Below are 18,081 nucleotides of genomic sequence, written 5' to 3' on the forward strand. Positions count from 1 at the left end.
TTGCAGGCTGAGACCAAGTTCCTCCAGAGGAGGCGAGCAGCAGGTTGGGGTCTCTTATTGCTGCCACTGCAGTGAGAGGTTGCTGTTCATAGAGTGCTGCCCCTGGGAGAGATAATGGGAGAGAGAGACCCTGTGCCTTCTGCCTTGTCCTCTAACGGAATCAAATTAATATTTAAAATGCCTCACACAGCCCAGAACATAAAGTTCACTTCCCTGAGGAAAGTTCCACTTTGTCCAAAGAAAGAAAAACAGATGTATCATAGAAAAAATATTAAAGAAATATCAAACAGGCAGAACACAAAAACTCCCACACCCAACAAAAACAACCAGTTTGCAGCTGTCCAAATCCAGTCAGTGGTGCAAAACACGAGCCTGAAGAGTTCCAACCATTTCTAAACTTTCTGTAAAAGCACACTTTGTGCTTCTATGAAAGGTGCACCAGGATTTCTGTTTTCAAATGTGACACGTTACTGTCTGCCTGGAGGTTATCTGGCAGAGGATGGAGGTGAATTGCTAAGTACTCTGACATTAGAAATGTGCATGTTATTGATCAATAAATATGGTGTCAGTCGGTTTTTAGCTGCTTAGCTCTGTAAAGTAACTGGTAATCTATAAATGTTTGGTACTTCTTAGCCACCCATTAGTAATGCATGCATTTTTTTCTTTCCAGTACAGGAAAGCATAGCTATCTGGAAATGTACTTAAACATCTGCTTAACTTAACTAAGTATATGCTGAAGTGTTATCTTGGACTAGCATGGATCAAGTGTCTGCTTAAGTGACTTTCTGAAACAGGAACAAAATCCTCATATTTAAAAGTCTGCAAAGAAAGGGGAAGAGAAAAAAACAAAAGAACACCGATTTCTTTTGTATCATATATAACCGAAACAAAAATGAAGCCTAGAAAATAAAGTTGTTCTCACAAGACATAAAGAGCTAAAGAGGCAATAATAACTCTAGCTTCTAGCAGGGAAGACCTTTGAGGATATACAAAGCACAAAATATCACCTGGTGATCTTTGCTGGACTGTGGCATATCTTGCTAAGAAATTTTGTTCATGGATTCTTTCAAAATATTTGTCTTAAAATGCCCAATGCAGCATTTAAGCTAGCCTTTGATATTCTTTCACATGTACATAAAAATGTGTTTATTACCCAAAGCTTAGATCATCTTAATACACAGTTCACTTAATGTTAAAGTTGAGCCATAGATATGCAGAATAGATTCACTATAGCTGCTGACTGCTTCTGAAGACATGTCTTTAGCCTAATCAAACATAATGCATAAGACAAGGCAGGTCAAGATTTGAAGTCAAAACTTCTTAGCAGTGAAGCAACTCCTACCTATCTGGATCCCAAACGTTGTATTAAATAAGCCATATTTTAATATTATACGCTTAAAAATATACACAGAAATGTAAATCTGACTTTCATCTATGGCAGTAATGAAATAAACCATACTAGAAAGAGAGACAGGTACATGATTAACTTCTTTCATGCCATTAATAGCCCACACAGAGGCAGGCCAAGGAAGCCCAGGGGATGCTCTCAGGAGGTACAATCAGTTATAAAAAATAACAGCTCTAGATACATATATGTAACTTGATGAGGAAGACAAAAACACCTTCGGGATTGTTTGGAACTGTCTGGGGATGCATTAGGGAAGCTCTGATGTCCAACTGTCAGGTTGCTGAAGGCCAACAAATATTTTGTAGGTTACCTTTTGGTTTTCTGTGTCTCTGTACGTTAGCCCAAAGTAGTCTTTTTCCAAAAGATTCAGATGCTCACACACTTTGTCAAATAGTACTTGACCTCTGGAACGTTTCTGTGGGAAATGAACAGAAAAAAAAATCACCTTTGAAAAATAAAGTAATATAACCATTAAAATAACACTTTTTATGTTTAATCCTCAAATTTGTAACCCAGAAATGATTTATTTCAACACAGCCATTTTTCAGTCCTATTGATCAGATCTTCATATGAATTTGCTGAATGGGGCAAATCTGCTTTTCATTAAAATGAAAAGTCATGGAGTTAAAAGTAAGGCAGTACGTGTCATGTTTCAAGTTTCAATTAAAAGACCTCTTCTGTCTTTCAGAAATTGCAACTTCAAATTTATTCTGAGGTCATATCTCAATAAACCAGTTTCCTTTGTTTGCAACAGCAGTAACAGGCAATGGTACAAAATATTCCCTTTAATGGATTATCAGAGCTGTGGCTTGGGGGCAATCCACTGGAGGAAAAGCCAAATGTGGAGACATGTCTTGCTTCAATAACATTGTAGACTGATTCCAGGATCCTTCTCTGTCTAATATATAGGGGAATGCAACATACATCTACTGAAATCAATGAGAGAGCCTAGTATCTCACAGGGAATGCAATTAGGTAAGAAAGCAGTTTTCCGGTGTTCCACTCATCTTCGTTATTGCTAACATGTTATATGGAAAGATGTCTCACTGTCTCACTTCTTAGCAGAAGCATCATAATCTCTCTCACACTGGGCAGCAAAAATTCAGGTCATTCTACTTCTTAGTGTTTTATATGACATTGAAAAAAAACCTTAAACAAAAAAAAAAACAAACAACCACAGCCAGAAATGTCCTCTTTATAAGCTACCCATGCTAACTTTAATATGCATTAACTATGACAAAGAATTCAAAATTGTTTGGGCCGTCAGACATTGTCTGCTTTCCTACATGCACCTCAGCTAATGGAAAAACCTCACCACTTAATTTCAAACACACACACATGCATAAATATTTTAGTTGATGTCAGCCAGCCAGTTTCTTTATCTGTAACATACACATGACTTTAAGCAGAATGGAAATACACTAATTACTTCAAAAGCAACACAGAAGGCTGAAACAAAAGCAGACAGAACGCTTCTTCCAAACTCAACTTCATTAAAATAATGAGGACAAATCCAGAGCACTACAGAGATTGTTGTCTTCTCTCTGTGCTACGCAGTGGCCATTTGTGGTCATGTTACGCCGAGCATATTCGTGACAGCCTGTCATTCCTCAAAGGTCACCCACTTGGACCCACGTCCCTTTGGCACTACATCACCCCGTCACAACAGCAGCTTCACCAGAGCACCTCGGTGGGCATGAGCATTGTCCTTCCCGCACCAGCTCTCTGAGCTGTACAAACGGAGCAGAGGAAAACGCTCCTCTGTCAATACAGCTGCACCCATATCACGCTGCCAGCCCAGCAGTGTTGGCCAGGCTGCACGAATATTTCACAATCCAAACTGACAGAGCTATGCCAACAAAACTGCGGAGCCCAAAGCTGGCCTCAAACTATTTTAGAAGTGGTAAGCAAGCCAACAGAAAATAACAAAATAAATAAATAAATAAAAGGTTGCTGTCTAACACTCGGCAAAAAAACATTAGGAGCAATGGTGGAGTAAATTGTGTAGAGGAACCTATTTTTTTGTTAAATTCATTATTTGTATTGAGGTTCTGATGGTACATAAGGCAGAGAAATATCTTCTACAGTTTTATTGATGGGGAAACTGAAGAATGTGGCTGTTACAGCCTAACAAGTATTCTTCAGCCGAGAGAGAAACCAGCCACATAAATGTACTGAAGCTGTACTGTATTAACTTCATTTACTGTGCCTTATAACATCATTTGAGCAACCAGCTCTAGGCTTGTCACACGCTCCCAGCCCTGCATCAGGAAGCATGAATAAAACCTACCTCCTTCATAATCTCAAACAAATGTTTAGTTAATTCTTCAATCCCCAAATCTGGAAACAGATAACGGAGCTTGGTAGTTTTACATTTGCTGCTCCTTGGAGATGACTCCATTACTGTGTGCAGAGAGGAACAACGCCAGTGCCCTCAAGCCAAAATGGTCACATCTCTGCTACAAACAAGCAATGCCGTATTTTTCCAAATTTCTTGCTTTTCTACTTGATAACAGACTGTTTATACTAAATGAAGAGGAATAAGCAGGTTACCTGCTTGCCCCACCACACCATTTACAGTTGAATTGTGACACTTCAACACTTCAATGTCCTCTTCAAGAGTCACACAAGGTCAACACAGGAGCTGTTTTATGTGGCCAATCTGTACAGCCACACAGATGTCAGCTGTGAGAAACAGTTGCTAGCAGCTGCAAGGTAAGGTGTTTTCATAGGGAACTGTAGGAAACAGTTCTGTGCGGCTATGTAGTAATAAAAACACTCAGGATTTCTTTTTTGGCTATGCACTGTGGGCAAGTGAGATTAAATATGGCAAGCCTGGAATAACTTGCATGGCTTATTTTATGCCTGTGACAAAATCTATCCTCCTCCTTCCCTAGGAAGATGCTCAAGCTTCACTCAGCCAAAATTCAATTTCACAAAATTCCTGCTGCATTTGAATGCTGGTAAGTCTTGTTGGTTCTGCAGGAGGGCTTCAGAAACACCATGTGTACCTAACAGCCTTTCCTGGTAAGGATGCTCTCTTCTCTGGGTCTCAACTTTACCAGGATGACTTTCCTTACTCTCCACAGAAAAGCCCATCAGCATTAAGACAGAGGAGCTGCTACCAGAGTGCCTCTTCCCAAGTGAGACCTGACCCACATGCCACCACTGGCGCAGGATCTAAGGGGCTCCTATCACTTGGGGGTGCACGCTGCCTGGAAATGGAGCCACCACTGCCGCCCTTGTAAAGCACAAAAACAGAGTGAGGGGAGGCTACTGCATAAATCCACGAGAAATTAAGAGGTTTAGCTGGGAATATATTATTAAAGCAAATGAACAGACCTCCCACGCTCCTGTTAATTACTTTTCTTTTACCATGCAATCAAATAAGCATGACAGATAAGGCAATGGGTATCATAGCTTTGGCAGGGAAAGGATGAGGAGAAGTAGAGAAAGGTCAAGTTACAAAATCATGCTGCTCCTCAACTCACCCTAAACCTTTGCCTTCCACCATTTTGGGGGTGACAAGGCAATCACAGTTTAATATCAAAAATGTAAAGCAATTCTCAACAGGTCAAAAACTGTGCCTAGTGCCTTTGCAATGCTTTTAGTGGATCACAAAACAAACTCCATGCTATAACATACTGGCCATATAACTGAAGAGTTGTGAAAGGTAAAAACATGGGAAGAGTCTCCCCCACAAATATTCTTAGCTACATTTCAGGCATGAATGGGATGAAATGAAAATGTAGAGATGTGAAAAAGAGCCACTTTGCTCAAGCTTTGGGAAATCAAGACCACAGAAACAATGCAAAGCATACATTGCACAGTATAAATGAGTATAGAAGTCAGGGAGTAAAAACTTTACACTTTTCACAGACTCTTCCCTGCAACTCTATAAAGCCCACAGCTCTCGCTTGAAACTGAAATCAGAAAAAAAACAGCCTCCTGGTCAAGCTCCCAGTGAAGAGAGCCAACAGCAGTAAACTTGGCAAGTCTGTGCCCGCCAGCAATTCCCACACGCAAGGGAGAGGAGAAGCAGCGGTCTTTCCTCGCCAGCTTCTCCTCTGGTTTTGGACCTGAGCCTCTTCCTCCTTGGGAGGCAGAAGGCCACAAAAGGCTCTCCGGGTCTCTAATTGGCTTCCCCAGAAACAGCCCATGCTCAGCCCCCTCCACATCAACTTCTCACGCTGCCGCTGCTGCTCCACTCCCTGTCCCCAGCTCCCCCCAGCCCAGCTCTACAACCCTCTTGGCCAGCCAGCACCGCTCACCCTATCTGACACCTCTCCTTCCTCTACTTCTCCCCTTCACTGCCTGACTTCTGCCACTTTTCCACCACAAGCCCCTGCCGAACGTGGCCCCCAACCCATGCAATGCCCTAATCCACCCAGGGGGCACTCTTCCTTTCTATATCTTTGCTGATGATGACCCCTTTTTTTTCTGCAGCACTGAAAAAGAGAAATGAAATAGTTGATTCTACTAAAATTATGTATTTCAGCAAAAGGAGCACGTACTTGGTGGATGGAACAAGCAAGTATATCCCCTGCCCTCATCTGTGATATTTTAAATTCAGGGAATTTAGCCAATATCCCTCCCATCCCTGCCCCATTACAAGCCCGACAGACCAAAGTAACACGTTGTACAGCACTGAGAATGAGGAGCTGAAAAATTCAGTACTTCATTTAGCTCTGTGTGGATAACAAGATTATTACAAAGTTAATTATTCTCACCGGTGAACATTTGGGTACAATGTCTGGTATTTCTTAATGCAGAAAAATGAAAAAGTTTTCCTTTGTTATGATTAAACCCATAAGCTGTAATGTACTTAAGATGAATGGACATTATTAAAGTGAAAAAATGTAAGTCTTTGTTATTCATACTTCGTCATTTCAGTCACAAAATATGTATTGCACATTAATATAATCAGAGAATCACAGGAGGGGTGAGGTAGCAGGGACCTCTGGAGGTGACCTGGTCCAAGGCCCCTGGTCAGGCAGGACCAGAGAGGGTCAGGATCGTCAGATCTAGCTGGGTTTTGAATAACTCCATGGATCGAGACTCCAGAGCCTGTCTGGGCAATCTGTGCTGGTGTTTGACCGCCTTTGCAGTAAAAGTTTTTTTTTGTTGTTTGTTTGTTTTTATGTTTAAATGGATTTTCCTGTATTTCAATTCTTGCCCATTGCCTCTTTTCCACTTGCCACTGCTGAGAAGTAAAGATTCTGTCTTTACTCTTCCCATAAAGTATTTGTACATACTGATGGGATACCTTTCTCATCTCTGGGCTGAACAGTCCTAGGTCTCTCACAGCCTTTCCTCACAGAAGAGGTGCTCCAGTCCTGTCACCATCTTTGTGGCCCTTCCCTGGTCTCTCTCCAGTACGTCCATGTCTATCATTTCTTGGGTAGACCAGAACCAGATCCAGCACTCCTGGTGCAGCCTCACCAGTGCTGAGCAGACAGGAAGGATCACCTGCCTCCACCTGCTGCTAGCGCTCTGCCCAACGTGGCCCAGAATGGCATTGTCCATCTGTGCTGCAAGGGCACGCTGTTGACTCTTGTTCACCTTGTTGTCTATCAGGATCCTCCAGTAGTACCCTCAAATGAAGCAATCAGACTACCAAATCCAGATGTTACTATGATGTGATAAGCAACTAGGAAAGTTGCATGGTAAATGAGCAACCAGCATTTTAATATAAAGATGTAACAACATCTCCTTGTCATGCGGGTGCTAGTAAGACCCTGTGAACCACCTTCACTATTTATTGTGATAAAAGAAGAGATCAGGAAGATTTAAAATGCTATGTGCTGGATGGTACTTCCCAGACTGGAAGTCAGTTATGCCAGAGGAAACTTATAAGGATTCAGAACTACTTGCCTCCAACAAGCAAATTTTGGTTCTTTGCAGGCCAAGAAACACCATTTGTCAGAAACTTCTCCTTCGAGCTGCTGTGGCTCCTGTTTTGGCAATCCTGCACTGCCCCTGAACCACCACCATTTTCAGTTTGCTGGCAGTGAACTGCACCTCTGCAGCCATTGAGGGGTTAATCATCCTACACCTGATTAAAGCGCAGAGTGTTGGCCTACTCTCGTGCTCTATTTTTATTCACTAGTAGATTACCCTCCTCTCACTGATAGGGAAACAGTATGTGCAGCTGAAGAGCAGAAAACAGCCCTCTCCGCTTCCTAGAAATTAAAGCTACTGCAACCCCCGAAGTGTCGCATTTTTAGCGTGGTTCTATTTTTGCAGACAATGCTGCAGTCTCATGTGTATGCAAAACGCTGAGCAAGGGCTGGGGGAGGAAGCTGTCTGCAGCATGCAGGTATGCCAGTGCTGTCTGAAAGCAATTACAAGCGATCACATTGAGGGCAAATTTTATAGGCAAGGGAAAATCCAAAGATAGAGTCTCCCATCCAAGCAGCTATAACGGGATTTGTTTGTGCCACCCACAACCATCATCTCCACAGCATAGTACCTACAAGGTCAGGGCACCCCACTGAGCTGAATCTTTGCCTCCATTTCTGTTCAGTCAAGGAGCAGAGACAAACAGATACCGCAGCTGTGGACTTGGATTTCAAATGGAAAGTGTCTGCACATTTCTTTCTGCACGAATACATATGCAAACATAACATTGCCGCCTTCCTTGGGAAAGCTGTCAGGCTGCCAGTGAACAACGCAACACTAGCACTGGCCTGGCGTTAACTTCTGAACAATTACTGTAATAACTCCAGTGGGCATGACTGCTGGAAGAAGGACAAACAGATTAGTATCATGAAATCCCGGTTGAAATAATTGGTCTTTAAATGATGTTGAGGTTATCTGGTTCACATTCCTAATTAGCATTTGCACTTTCCAATGGGTCTCAACAATACACTGTATAAATGTGTGTGCTGGCTCCAGTCTTGCATGGAGTAATGAATTTTGGCATGTGACTGTACTAGCCTCTTCTTTTCCCCTCGTTCTTTTCAGCAGAAAAGTATTAGCTAATTTTTTTCATTTACAATGCATGATGAAAGAGATTCCAATTGTGTCCAAACCCCTGATTTTATTTAATTTTAGTGTTTCAATTTAAAGAGCATTTTGCAAGATTTTCTGTTGACACTTCAGTTTCTACACTGCACAGGCCACGATGATGGTCTTCTCTATGCAAACGCAAGGAACACTCACATAAAATTTGAGACGCATATGGCATCAAATAAGTAACACACACAAGGCGGAACTTTCATCCTCTCCATCCTGCAGCTTCTGCAATTACTCTTGCAACACAAACAAGTGTAAATGATTAGCTGGTTAGCAGGAATACTTTGTACTTGCCGCAGCAAGCACTCTCTTCCCACAAACTCCCCCAGCTGAGATATCTACAGTAAGCAAGCCTCAGAGTGGCTGAATTCCAGCCTCCTGACAGCGTTCACATTCCTTCCTCATGAATTACCCATCATACACAAAAATTGGCCCAATCTCGGAAAAAAACATGACTTGTGCCAATAGTCATTACTTGCTTGTAAAGAGGGCAAGTGCATGCAAGTTTCCAAGATCCCTTTAGTAATGAGAACTACATCTCTGTGGAAGGGATCTCAACGTCATGAATATATCATAATTTAATGTGCATATGCAAATATGTGCATAATTTAAAACACGTAATATGTGTATGTGCAAACACATGCAACCTTACGAGTAAATAAATGCGCAGTGTGGTTCCAAATGTGGAGGAGCAGGTGACCATGTCACCACTCCATCTATGCAGAAACAATCACTGGTCCCAAACTCAAGCAATAATTCTGGTAAAAAGCATATTTTTACCTGTGTGTGAAGTAAAAATCTACTCGCTATGACATTGCCTGTATTGTTTTGAGATAAGTTTGATCTGGCCAACATACTAAGCTTACTGGCTGAACTGAGAAATTCTAGAAGCTAATTACTGCATTTTAGGACAAAACATTTCCAAATAGAGAAAGTGTATTTTTTGAACTAATCTATATTTTTCAGTAGAAGATAAAAAAAAATAAAAAAAAATAGCAGGGGTTAATTTTCCTCAAGGAAGATAAATGTAAGAAGCCATTCTAAATAAGTCTGACTTCCTTTTACTTCCACATATTCATACTTTGCAATGTTAGAGGATTTTCTCTTGGGCTGTTTACTCTCTCCTCCACAGTTTCTCTCCACTGGGAAAAGACGATGAAGGGGAAAGGTGACAGAGGAGAAAAGAATCCACAAATTTCTTCAAATCTGTGGTTTCTCAAATGAATCCCTCAGCGGGAAGCTAAGTGTGTAGCATTCAGGGAGAAAAATAGGACGAAGAATCTTTCCTGGAGTGTTAATTGGCAGAAAATCAGCAAGTTTTCCTCTGGTTTAATGAAGTGCATCTTACAGAAAATGTGTACAACTAACAGGATGAGATCTTTTCAAAGAAAAAAATGACTCAACCATTGGAGTTTAGCCCCCTAAGTCCCTTGCTGCATTTGCTGAAAATGGTAATGAAAGTTCCAGAAAAGTCAACATTTTGTTTTCTCTGAAAGTTTAGTTTGCTGAGACTGATGTTATGTGTATTACATAAAACATTTTAAAGAAAGCCGCCTCTGATACTCAGCAAAAACTTTGCTGAAGTTACTTGTACAATGCTGTACAACGAAGTGACAAAGTAAACAAATGGACAGAGCAAACAACAGACATCCCACTGCCATCATGTATATAGCCAAAAACTAAAAGACAAAAGAGACAAACTCATCTGGTCTTTTTACTTCAAATATTTTGTTTCTTAAAGAAAAATCTTAACTTTGGCATACAGAGACTATTATAAATGAACATGTAGGAGGACACATATCTCCTTGATGTACATAACAACATAATAATCTCCATTCAGTTTGTAAGAAGTTTATGCATCACAGTAAGAGATATCTCAGTAAGAGATACTGAACAGGAACTTTCTGATAGCCTTTTGGGAGGCAAAGAAAATAAAGGCAATGAAAATAATAAGTTTTCCATGAAACACATTCATTTTTTGGTTCTCAAGATGATATACTGTTTAATCTTTCATCTACTCTCTAACTACAAACTAAAATTCATTGGTAAACTGCATATGGAAATGTTCTAGGTCACAATTCCAAATACAATGTATTGCATAAACAATTTAGCCAAATGTGTGGAGAACTAAGAATTAGACATGTCAGAAACCTTTCGTTTAATAAAAGCTATGATGAAAATGCTTTTTTTTTTTTTTTTAACTGTGAATGTATTTCATCCAAAGAAGTGCTTTGCCTGAAAGCTGTATGCCAATACAAGCTCTCCAGTTATTCTCTTTATGAAGATTTCTATGCAAGAACCCACACGTACATCAGTGTAGCTGACTAATATAAGTAAAAGTTTGAAATAAAACATGAAATATTATTCTGTATACCTTTGCTTCTTAATTTAGAACTCTATCCCATACTGCTGTGCACATACAAATGAATTCCACATAAAGAAACATACAATAAACTAGAAGGTATTTTGACACACAGTGAAGACTGATCTTTTACCCCCTTATCATGGTGGTTCTATAATTTATCAGTTTTTTGATATTTATTGTGTATAGAACACTGAAATATATTACTGTTCCTAAAAAGAGCCATTTTTGACACCTACCTCTTAAATATTTAATTCAAGTATTTAGATAAATAGGTAACACTGTCTGTGGTATAGTTACATACCTGCACCTAGTGTCAGTGACATTGTATAACATGACATAGTTTTTATCAGGGCAACCTTCTTTAATACTGTTTGAGCTTGCAATCCTAAAGAGCCAGCACTAATCTAAAAAAACCCAGGGGACTGCTAAATCCCTGTAAGAAGATTGGTGACCTAGTCCTGATGCTGGAATCAAACCAAATTAGGGTCTTTGCCTTCTACATCAGCAGCAGAGATCACTCTAACACCAGTATCACATGAGCTCTAAGTGTACTCGTGGGTGTGCTACACAGTGTGCATGTTTACGAATAAAGCCTACACTTTGTACGTGGCAATGCTAAGCTGCAGGAGGTGGCACCTGAGGAATAATAAATACTCTGGAGCATTTCTTTATATATTGAAGGGTAACAGCAACAGTTGCATGTGCACAACTGAAGAAATGCATGTTAAACGTGATGACTACCAAATGCTTAGGCACCCCAAATGCATCAGCATAATTCATATTGCAAGAACTGAGATCTAGTAACAGCTTACAGGCATTCCTCTCCAATACTTGGAAAAAAAAAAAAAAAAAAAAGCACATAATGGACACTATTTCTCAAACAGCAGTTCAATTCTCAGCACATTCATTAGTCTCACACATTTGCTAAATCCTGTCATACAATAATAAACCATATTCCATGATTTTGGAGGCTTTTCAAGAGAGAAAGTACTACCCTTGCTCAGTATGCTGGAGCACACAGATTGTTTGGGTCTGGTGTTTAACCAGACAGACAGCCGATCCATTTGCCTTCCGACTGCACTCCCTCCTGCAAGAAGGTCTGCAGTAACTCAAGAAGGTCTGTTGGGATCCAATACAACAGCTGAGGCTTTCCAGTGGGGGGTGTAAAAATAAATATTTTCCTTATTCTCCCAGGTCTTGGATGAGCTCAGCGAATGTGCATCTCTCCTGTGTAACCACTGTGCAACTGTGCACAGGTGTATTTATCATCACGGGGAACACGCCACTACCTGCACCATACATGGTTACTGGCATCTATCAGCAAAAATCAACCGTAAACATTGGGTTTATTTTCAACTGAAAAAAGCCCCACTGTAAACATAGTCAGATTTAAAGTGTAATCTTGCCATATGAATTTAAAAGCCACAGAGCTCTCCCTGACCTACATTGCCAGGCTAGAGGGCAATAAATAAATAAATCACACAGAAACCACAGCACAGAAAGACACTCCTGAGACAGGAGAGGCACCATGAGGATCAGGCTTTTAGATCTGGGGTACCTTAGAGAGCATCACGTCATCAGTGCTGGGGTTGTCAATAAAAATAACTTACTCTGTTCCCTGTGGTTGTAAACTTCACCAAAGCTTTTTCCCCTTCAGACCAAACCCATTTTCTTCCTGAAGCAAGATCAACCATGAAAGACAAATCTCTCCACCCACCACTGCTTTCCATCATATGAAGGTGTTTCCTCACTGTCCAGTCCTATCTCTGATATTTTGTTCTCCCTGTCAACAGGCAGGGGTAACAAACCATAAAGGCAGCTCAGCAGACACTGCATGGGGCTCACCTGGAAAAGTCACCCATATGAGGTGTCAGGATTTTATGAGACAGTTAATATTTTTAGGGGATGACAAAATGAGCATTGGCTTCATTTTGCTCTGAAAACAGTAACTCTAAGTGTTAACATGGGGAAAGCACCTATAAAACAGGAACAAATAGCAACAGAGTCAGAGATTAGGTTAGACTGGATGGCTGGGAGCTGTAACAAGTAACAGGCACCTGGGTAACTCAGAAAAAGGCCAGTGTGTTTAGGGTCAGTATGTTTATGCCACAAAAGGCAGGGTAGCTTGGCAAAAGCGTGAGTGGAGCAGGGACAAGAAAATCACCAATGTCACTGGTAGAATGGGAATGTGGGGTAAATGGGGAACAGATACAGTGTCCAGAAACAGCAGGAGGCATTAAAATCTGAGCATCAGTTCAGGGAAGGGAAAAGGGGTAAGCAAAGCCTTTCTTTTGTGACACGTGTGATTCATTTTCCAGTAGTGATTAAAAAACACTTGCAGAGACTGGGTGCTGGCTGCACCCCTATGAAAAAAACTGCAGGCTGGCCAGTGTGAGCCAGGCAGCACATCAGGAGAAGACAAATGTGGACGCATTGATGCAGCCTCACCATCTGCAATGGCGGCGACAAGGACAGGAGCCCTGCTCGCTGCCCACTGAGAAAAACAAAGAAGCAACACAATAATGAGGTTGGACAGGCACTGGAGCACACAGACCTCTACCTGTCCGGGGTAAAAGATCATCCCAGGTTAACCAGCAACCGGCCTGCAGTAGCAGGGTTTGAGTGTGTGCGTGACCAAAACCTACTAACTACATAAATACAAGTCTGCCAGATGGAAAACAAGCTCCTGTTGCCTGGCTCATTTCCAACTGGTTCACCAAGGGGAGAGAACCAGAGGCAACATTTCACTTGGAAGTTTTCAGTTAATGATTTATTCTCTACAAAGTGCAATTTCAGGGCAGTTGAAATTATTTGTCAATGTAGGTCTAGCCCTCTTGATAGTTTACACCATTATGAAAAACAGCTAGTGCCTCAAAATATCAAAATGAAGATGTTTGTCTCCTAAACCCATCATTTTACTGCTCAAATCATTTTCAGAAGCCATTAATGAAAGACAATAGACAAGAGGATTAGATGAAAAAAAAAAAAAGGTCAAGAGCACATGTACAATACCTTATTTATTTATTTTTAATTTTAAAGTTCTGGTATTTATTCTCACTGTAATGATGTCCTCTGCTGTGCTGAAAGGCAGAATTTAAAGCCCAACCTGTTGCTTACTTAGTACAACATCTGAAACTGTGACTTGGCTTTAATTCTTGTTTCTCTTTCAGTCTATAAAATACTTGTATATTAACTGGAGGAAACACAAGAGACCCAGCTGTCTAACCATTTAGATGTGTTTCCCCACCATCTTGTAACAGATTTTGCCCATGAATACCACACAGCCTAGATGTTCCCAGCTGAGAGGAGCTCAGAGGTGCCACACCAACATCCTTGGACTTTTTTTTTTTTTTAATTTTGATTTCTTTATCTTCAGTGATTTTTTTTTTTTTTAAATTGAAAAGATGTAAAAGGAAACCCAAATATTTTTATTTTTGTTTCAATTACCAAACCTAAGCAAATAAGTCTTTTCTGCCTAGCCTTGTGGTTCATTATTATAAGCTGGAGAACATGGATATTGATTTCCAGAACATTATGCTTCCTGAATTGACAAGTATTTTAACTCATAAAAAGCCATACATTGTATTTTTAAAAAGTAAACCAGAAGAGTTGTATATTAAATCTATTCAGCTGGAACATACTCAGGCAATACTCAGACTCCTACTGACGTGTGTCAGGTAACATAGATCTTAACTGAATCCCCTGGCTAATCTAAGTCAGCCCTAATTAGTGGGTCTGGGGACAGAAAACATTCTGTATAATGTCGACAATGCATCTCAGGCCAGTCACATTTACCGAAACACGTCCTAGGTAAGGAACAAAAACCTAACGCAAAGCTGTTCATATTAAATTAACTGAAATGTAAGCAGAGAGTAGGTCAAAAGGAAAAGACTTATTAAAAAATTCCCTCTTGCACTCAGTAATAAGTTTCACATGTAAGGCCATTTGCACGAGACTGTGTGGAATTCATTAAACAATTAAAACGTGCAGGGGGTAACCGAAACTGTATCCTTCAGAAAGCAGAGCGCATCTTATTACAGCGGTTTCCTTCCTGACCTTAACTTCTACCTCAAAATGGGTAAGAAAGGCCTTATTGAACTGTCTGTGGCAAAGCAGAGCACACGTCTGCCCTGAGACAGCTCCTGGGGAAGGGAGGGCTGGCTCCAGTGCTGCACCGGGCAGGGGTACAGTGGTATACCGAGAGATGGGAGGATTTTTCCTCCGGAGTTAGTATTACAAGCCAGATGTGGAAAACCAGGAGAAGAAACACAAGTCATCACTTTTTTTTTTTTTTTTCTGGCAATGGTGGCAGGGCAAAAATCAGTGTGCTCATTCTTTACTCTTCAAGTCTGTCCTATGACCACCCTTACTCTCAAATTTATTACAGGAAGCATCCATACCCCCTCACTTTCTCAAGAAAAGAAAAATTCCTGTTAAACACAGTGCTTCGTGCTATATGAGAAGCCATTCACTTCATGCTCATTTTGCAAGGAGGAGTTTCGGGACATACTTGTGCAGGGCAGACAGCAACCTGTCCATTCCAGCCTGCCTCTGTCTGGGTTATAAATCCTGGTTACAAATATATGGCAATACACCTCACCCTTTCCATTCAAATATGGTGCTTTGAAGGCCTCTGAGGTTGTGGGGAAACTGACTGCTAAGAAAATGGGGTCCTGATTAGGCAGGCCCCTCACAGAACTGTAGAAGGGGCTATTGCAACTGGGCAACAGATTAATGCTTCGGTGAAAGCAGAAGCTTGACAGAAAACTGGATGTGAAAAAAAAAGTGTATTTAACAATCCCCTCCTACCTCAGCTGAGCCCCATTCACAAAGAAGAGGGGGTACTAGTAATGCTTCCTGAGATGCTGGATTTCCACACTCCACAGTATCTGAATTACACGGCAACTCAACCTGTCTGATATAGGGCTGCAGGGATGCCACAGCAAGGTTGCCACGGAAACATTTATTTTCTTCCACTGTTCTCCTGTATGATCTTAAAGTCCAAGTGGTAGAAGAACGAAAAAGGAGTATAAATTACCAATGGGCTCAGATAGTTGGGCCCTTGAAAATGAAATCTAATTATTTTGCCATTTATTTGGACAGATTATGTTATAGCTTTCTGATCTCACTCTATGATTAATAACTTGTATATGTTTAGAGCAGAAATGAAGACAAATTCCAACCTGTTTTAGAAAGACACTCCAAATTAGGCAACGTAAAAGGAAGAGAATGACAGCTGGTTCCACTTCAATCTTTTAATTAAAATGAAGCAGTCTATATAGCAGAAAAACAAAATGAGGCAGATAGGGAAATGGAGAGGGATAAATCCTAGGAATAGTGTAATTGTACTAGAGCACTCAAAGATCCCTACTTACAGCGGAAGGAATTCAGAAATAAGTTACTTCTGCTTGTTTTCCTGCACCTTAGGAAAAACCTCAGCTAATGCATTCATTGTCTTCTTTAAGGTTATCTGAAATCAATTTACAGTCTTGGATCTTCCTTTGCTGATATGAAGAACTAAACAAGTAAATGCAATATATTGGCCTACCTTGCTTTACAGAGAAGCCTTCAGCATCCTCTTTGCCAGAGCAGCTTTGGCCCCAGCTATGGACTTGGCTGCTTTTGAGCAAAAGCGTTTCTGATCCTGGTGCCAGCTGGGGAGCGCAATGAGCAGCACAAGGAGAACTGCTTCCAGGAGGGGTGGGCACCTCATTTGAAATCACAGGCCAGCATCCATCTGAGCAGGCTGTGACAACTGCTGTGTCTGAGCATCCCTGAGAAACCTCCAGTTGCTTTAGGACACGAGGGAAGCATGGACTGAACCCAAGGCTGCTCTGTTGGTGACAACATCAGCATACAATAAACAACTCCACTCCAAAAGCCAACAGCTGTTCCTGGACAGGTGAAGTCCCATTAGGTAGCCATCCCACCTCGGAAAGGAAACAATCCTCTTAAATAAGCCTGCTGCTACCATCCACAGGCTCCCAGCCGAGAACTGCAGTAGCAGTGCAGATGGTAACACTTCTGGTTTTGGCTTTTGGAGGAGGATGAATTAACAGGTTGCATTAGCTATTTAACCTGGTTTTGGCTCGTAATGTCTTACTGCATGAAAGACTTTCTGGGTCAGGATAGATACAACACACTGGCGGTAACAGTGCAGGGTGACAGGAGGAATCTTTTATCTGGCATTTGCTTAAGATCTTTTCAACGAAAGGGTACCACATTAGATAAACTGCTGTTAACCTCCTCTTTGAAATTACCTCCACTACATTTTCCTCTACAGATACATCTCATTCAATATGAAAAGCCCCTGGTGCCACGTATGCGATGTACTGGGCATGAGAGAGACAGAAAGGAACAGTGGAAGGCGGTAAAGATTCTCAGTATTGGATAGGGAATAGGAAAGAGGGGTTCGTGAAACAAAGAACAGCAAGGGTATAATGGATTAACCAAAACCTGTCTCAGAAGCATCTGAATCTGTGAACAAGTGTAATTTTGGCTGTCAGGTCTTTAACTGGATGAACACATAATTGATAAGCTGTAGGTTGTGCTCTACTCGAGAGCAATAAGCTTCTTTAAATGATATGAATATTTAATGTATATAAAAGCATTTGTCTTTTGCAGAGCACTCTATAGAGCAACTGATGGATTCTATAATGATCCCCCTGACTAGTGAATGCACTTCCAGAGGGATAAATAACTGGCATACATCCAAATTAAGATTCACTGACAGAGCTGGTATTCTAGCCCAAAAGAAGGTTTCTAAATATCCTGTCCTTCTAGATTACACTGCTTTTTAGCCTTCAGTAGGCAGAAGCATGGCATACAGACAGAGATGGAAGACAAGAGCTGGCAACACAGGATGGCATTTCTGACTCATATCCACTGATTGTCACATCCCTACCCTGGGCTGCTGTCCACACTGAGAGTTATAGTTACGTGGATAAAACTCAATTAATGGGAACACTAGATATTTGATTGGCATGTCCACGCCCACCTTTCTTTTTAAGGAATCCACCTTGGGGAATTTACTGACCTCCATAATTTCTTAGATCTTTGAACATGCTTATGTATTTTTTTCAGTTTAAAAGTATATATTAAGCTTACTTGTGGGCCATCTTTAAAATAATAGTTTTTTTTTGTTGTTGTTGTTCTTTTTTTTTTTTTTCTTTTAAATGTGACATTATTTCAAGGAATCATAAAGGTTGGAAAAGACCTCCAAGATCATCTGGTCAAACCATCCCCCTACCACCAATGTCATCCACTAAATCATGTCCCTAAGCACCACATC

General features: G+C 40.9%; 1 protein-coding gene across 31 annotated transcripts in view; it reads right to left on the reverse strand.

The window, feature by feature from the left end:
* Positions 1-18,081, reverse strand: part of EPB41L3 (erythrocyte membrane protein band 4.1 like 3) — a 96,034-nt gene that overhangs the window by 40,891 nt on the left and 37,062 nt on the right. For all 31 annotated transcript variants that reach the window (XM_068671545.1, XM_068671572.1, XM_068671570.1 and 28 more), the window contains exon 4: positions 1,719-1,823. In XM_068671545.1, coding sequence (XP_068527646.1) covers positions 1,719-1,823 — 105 coding nt within the window. The remainder of the gene's footprint in view (positions 1-1,718; positions 1,824-18,081) is intronic.

Source organism: Anas acuta, chromosome 2 (assembly GCF_963932015.1).
Source record: "Anas acuta chromosome 2, bAnaAcu1.1, whole genome shotgun sequence".
NCBI lineage: Eukaryota > Metazoa > Chordata > Aves > Anseriformes > Anatidae > Anas > Anas acuta.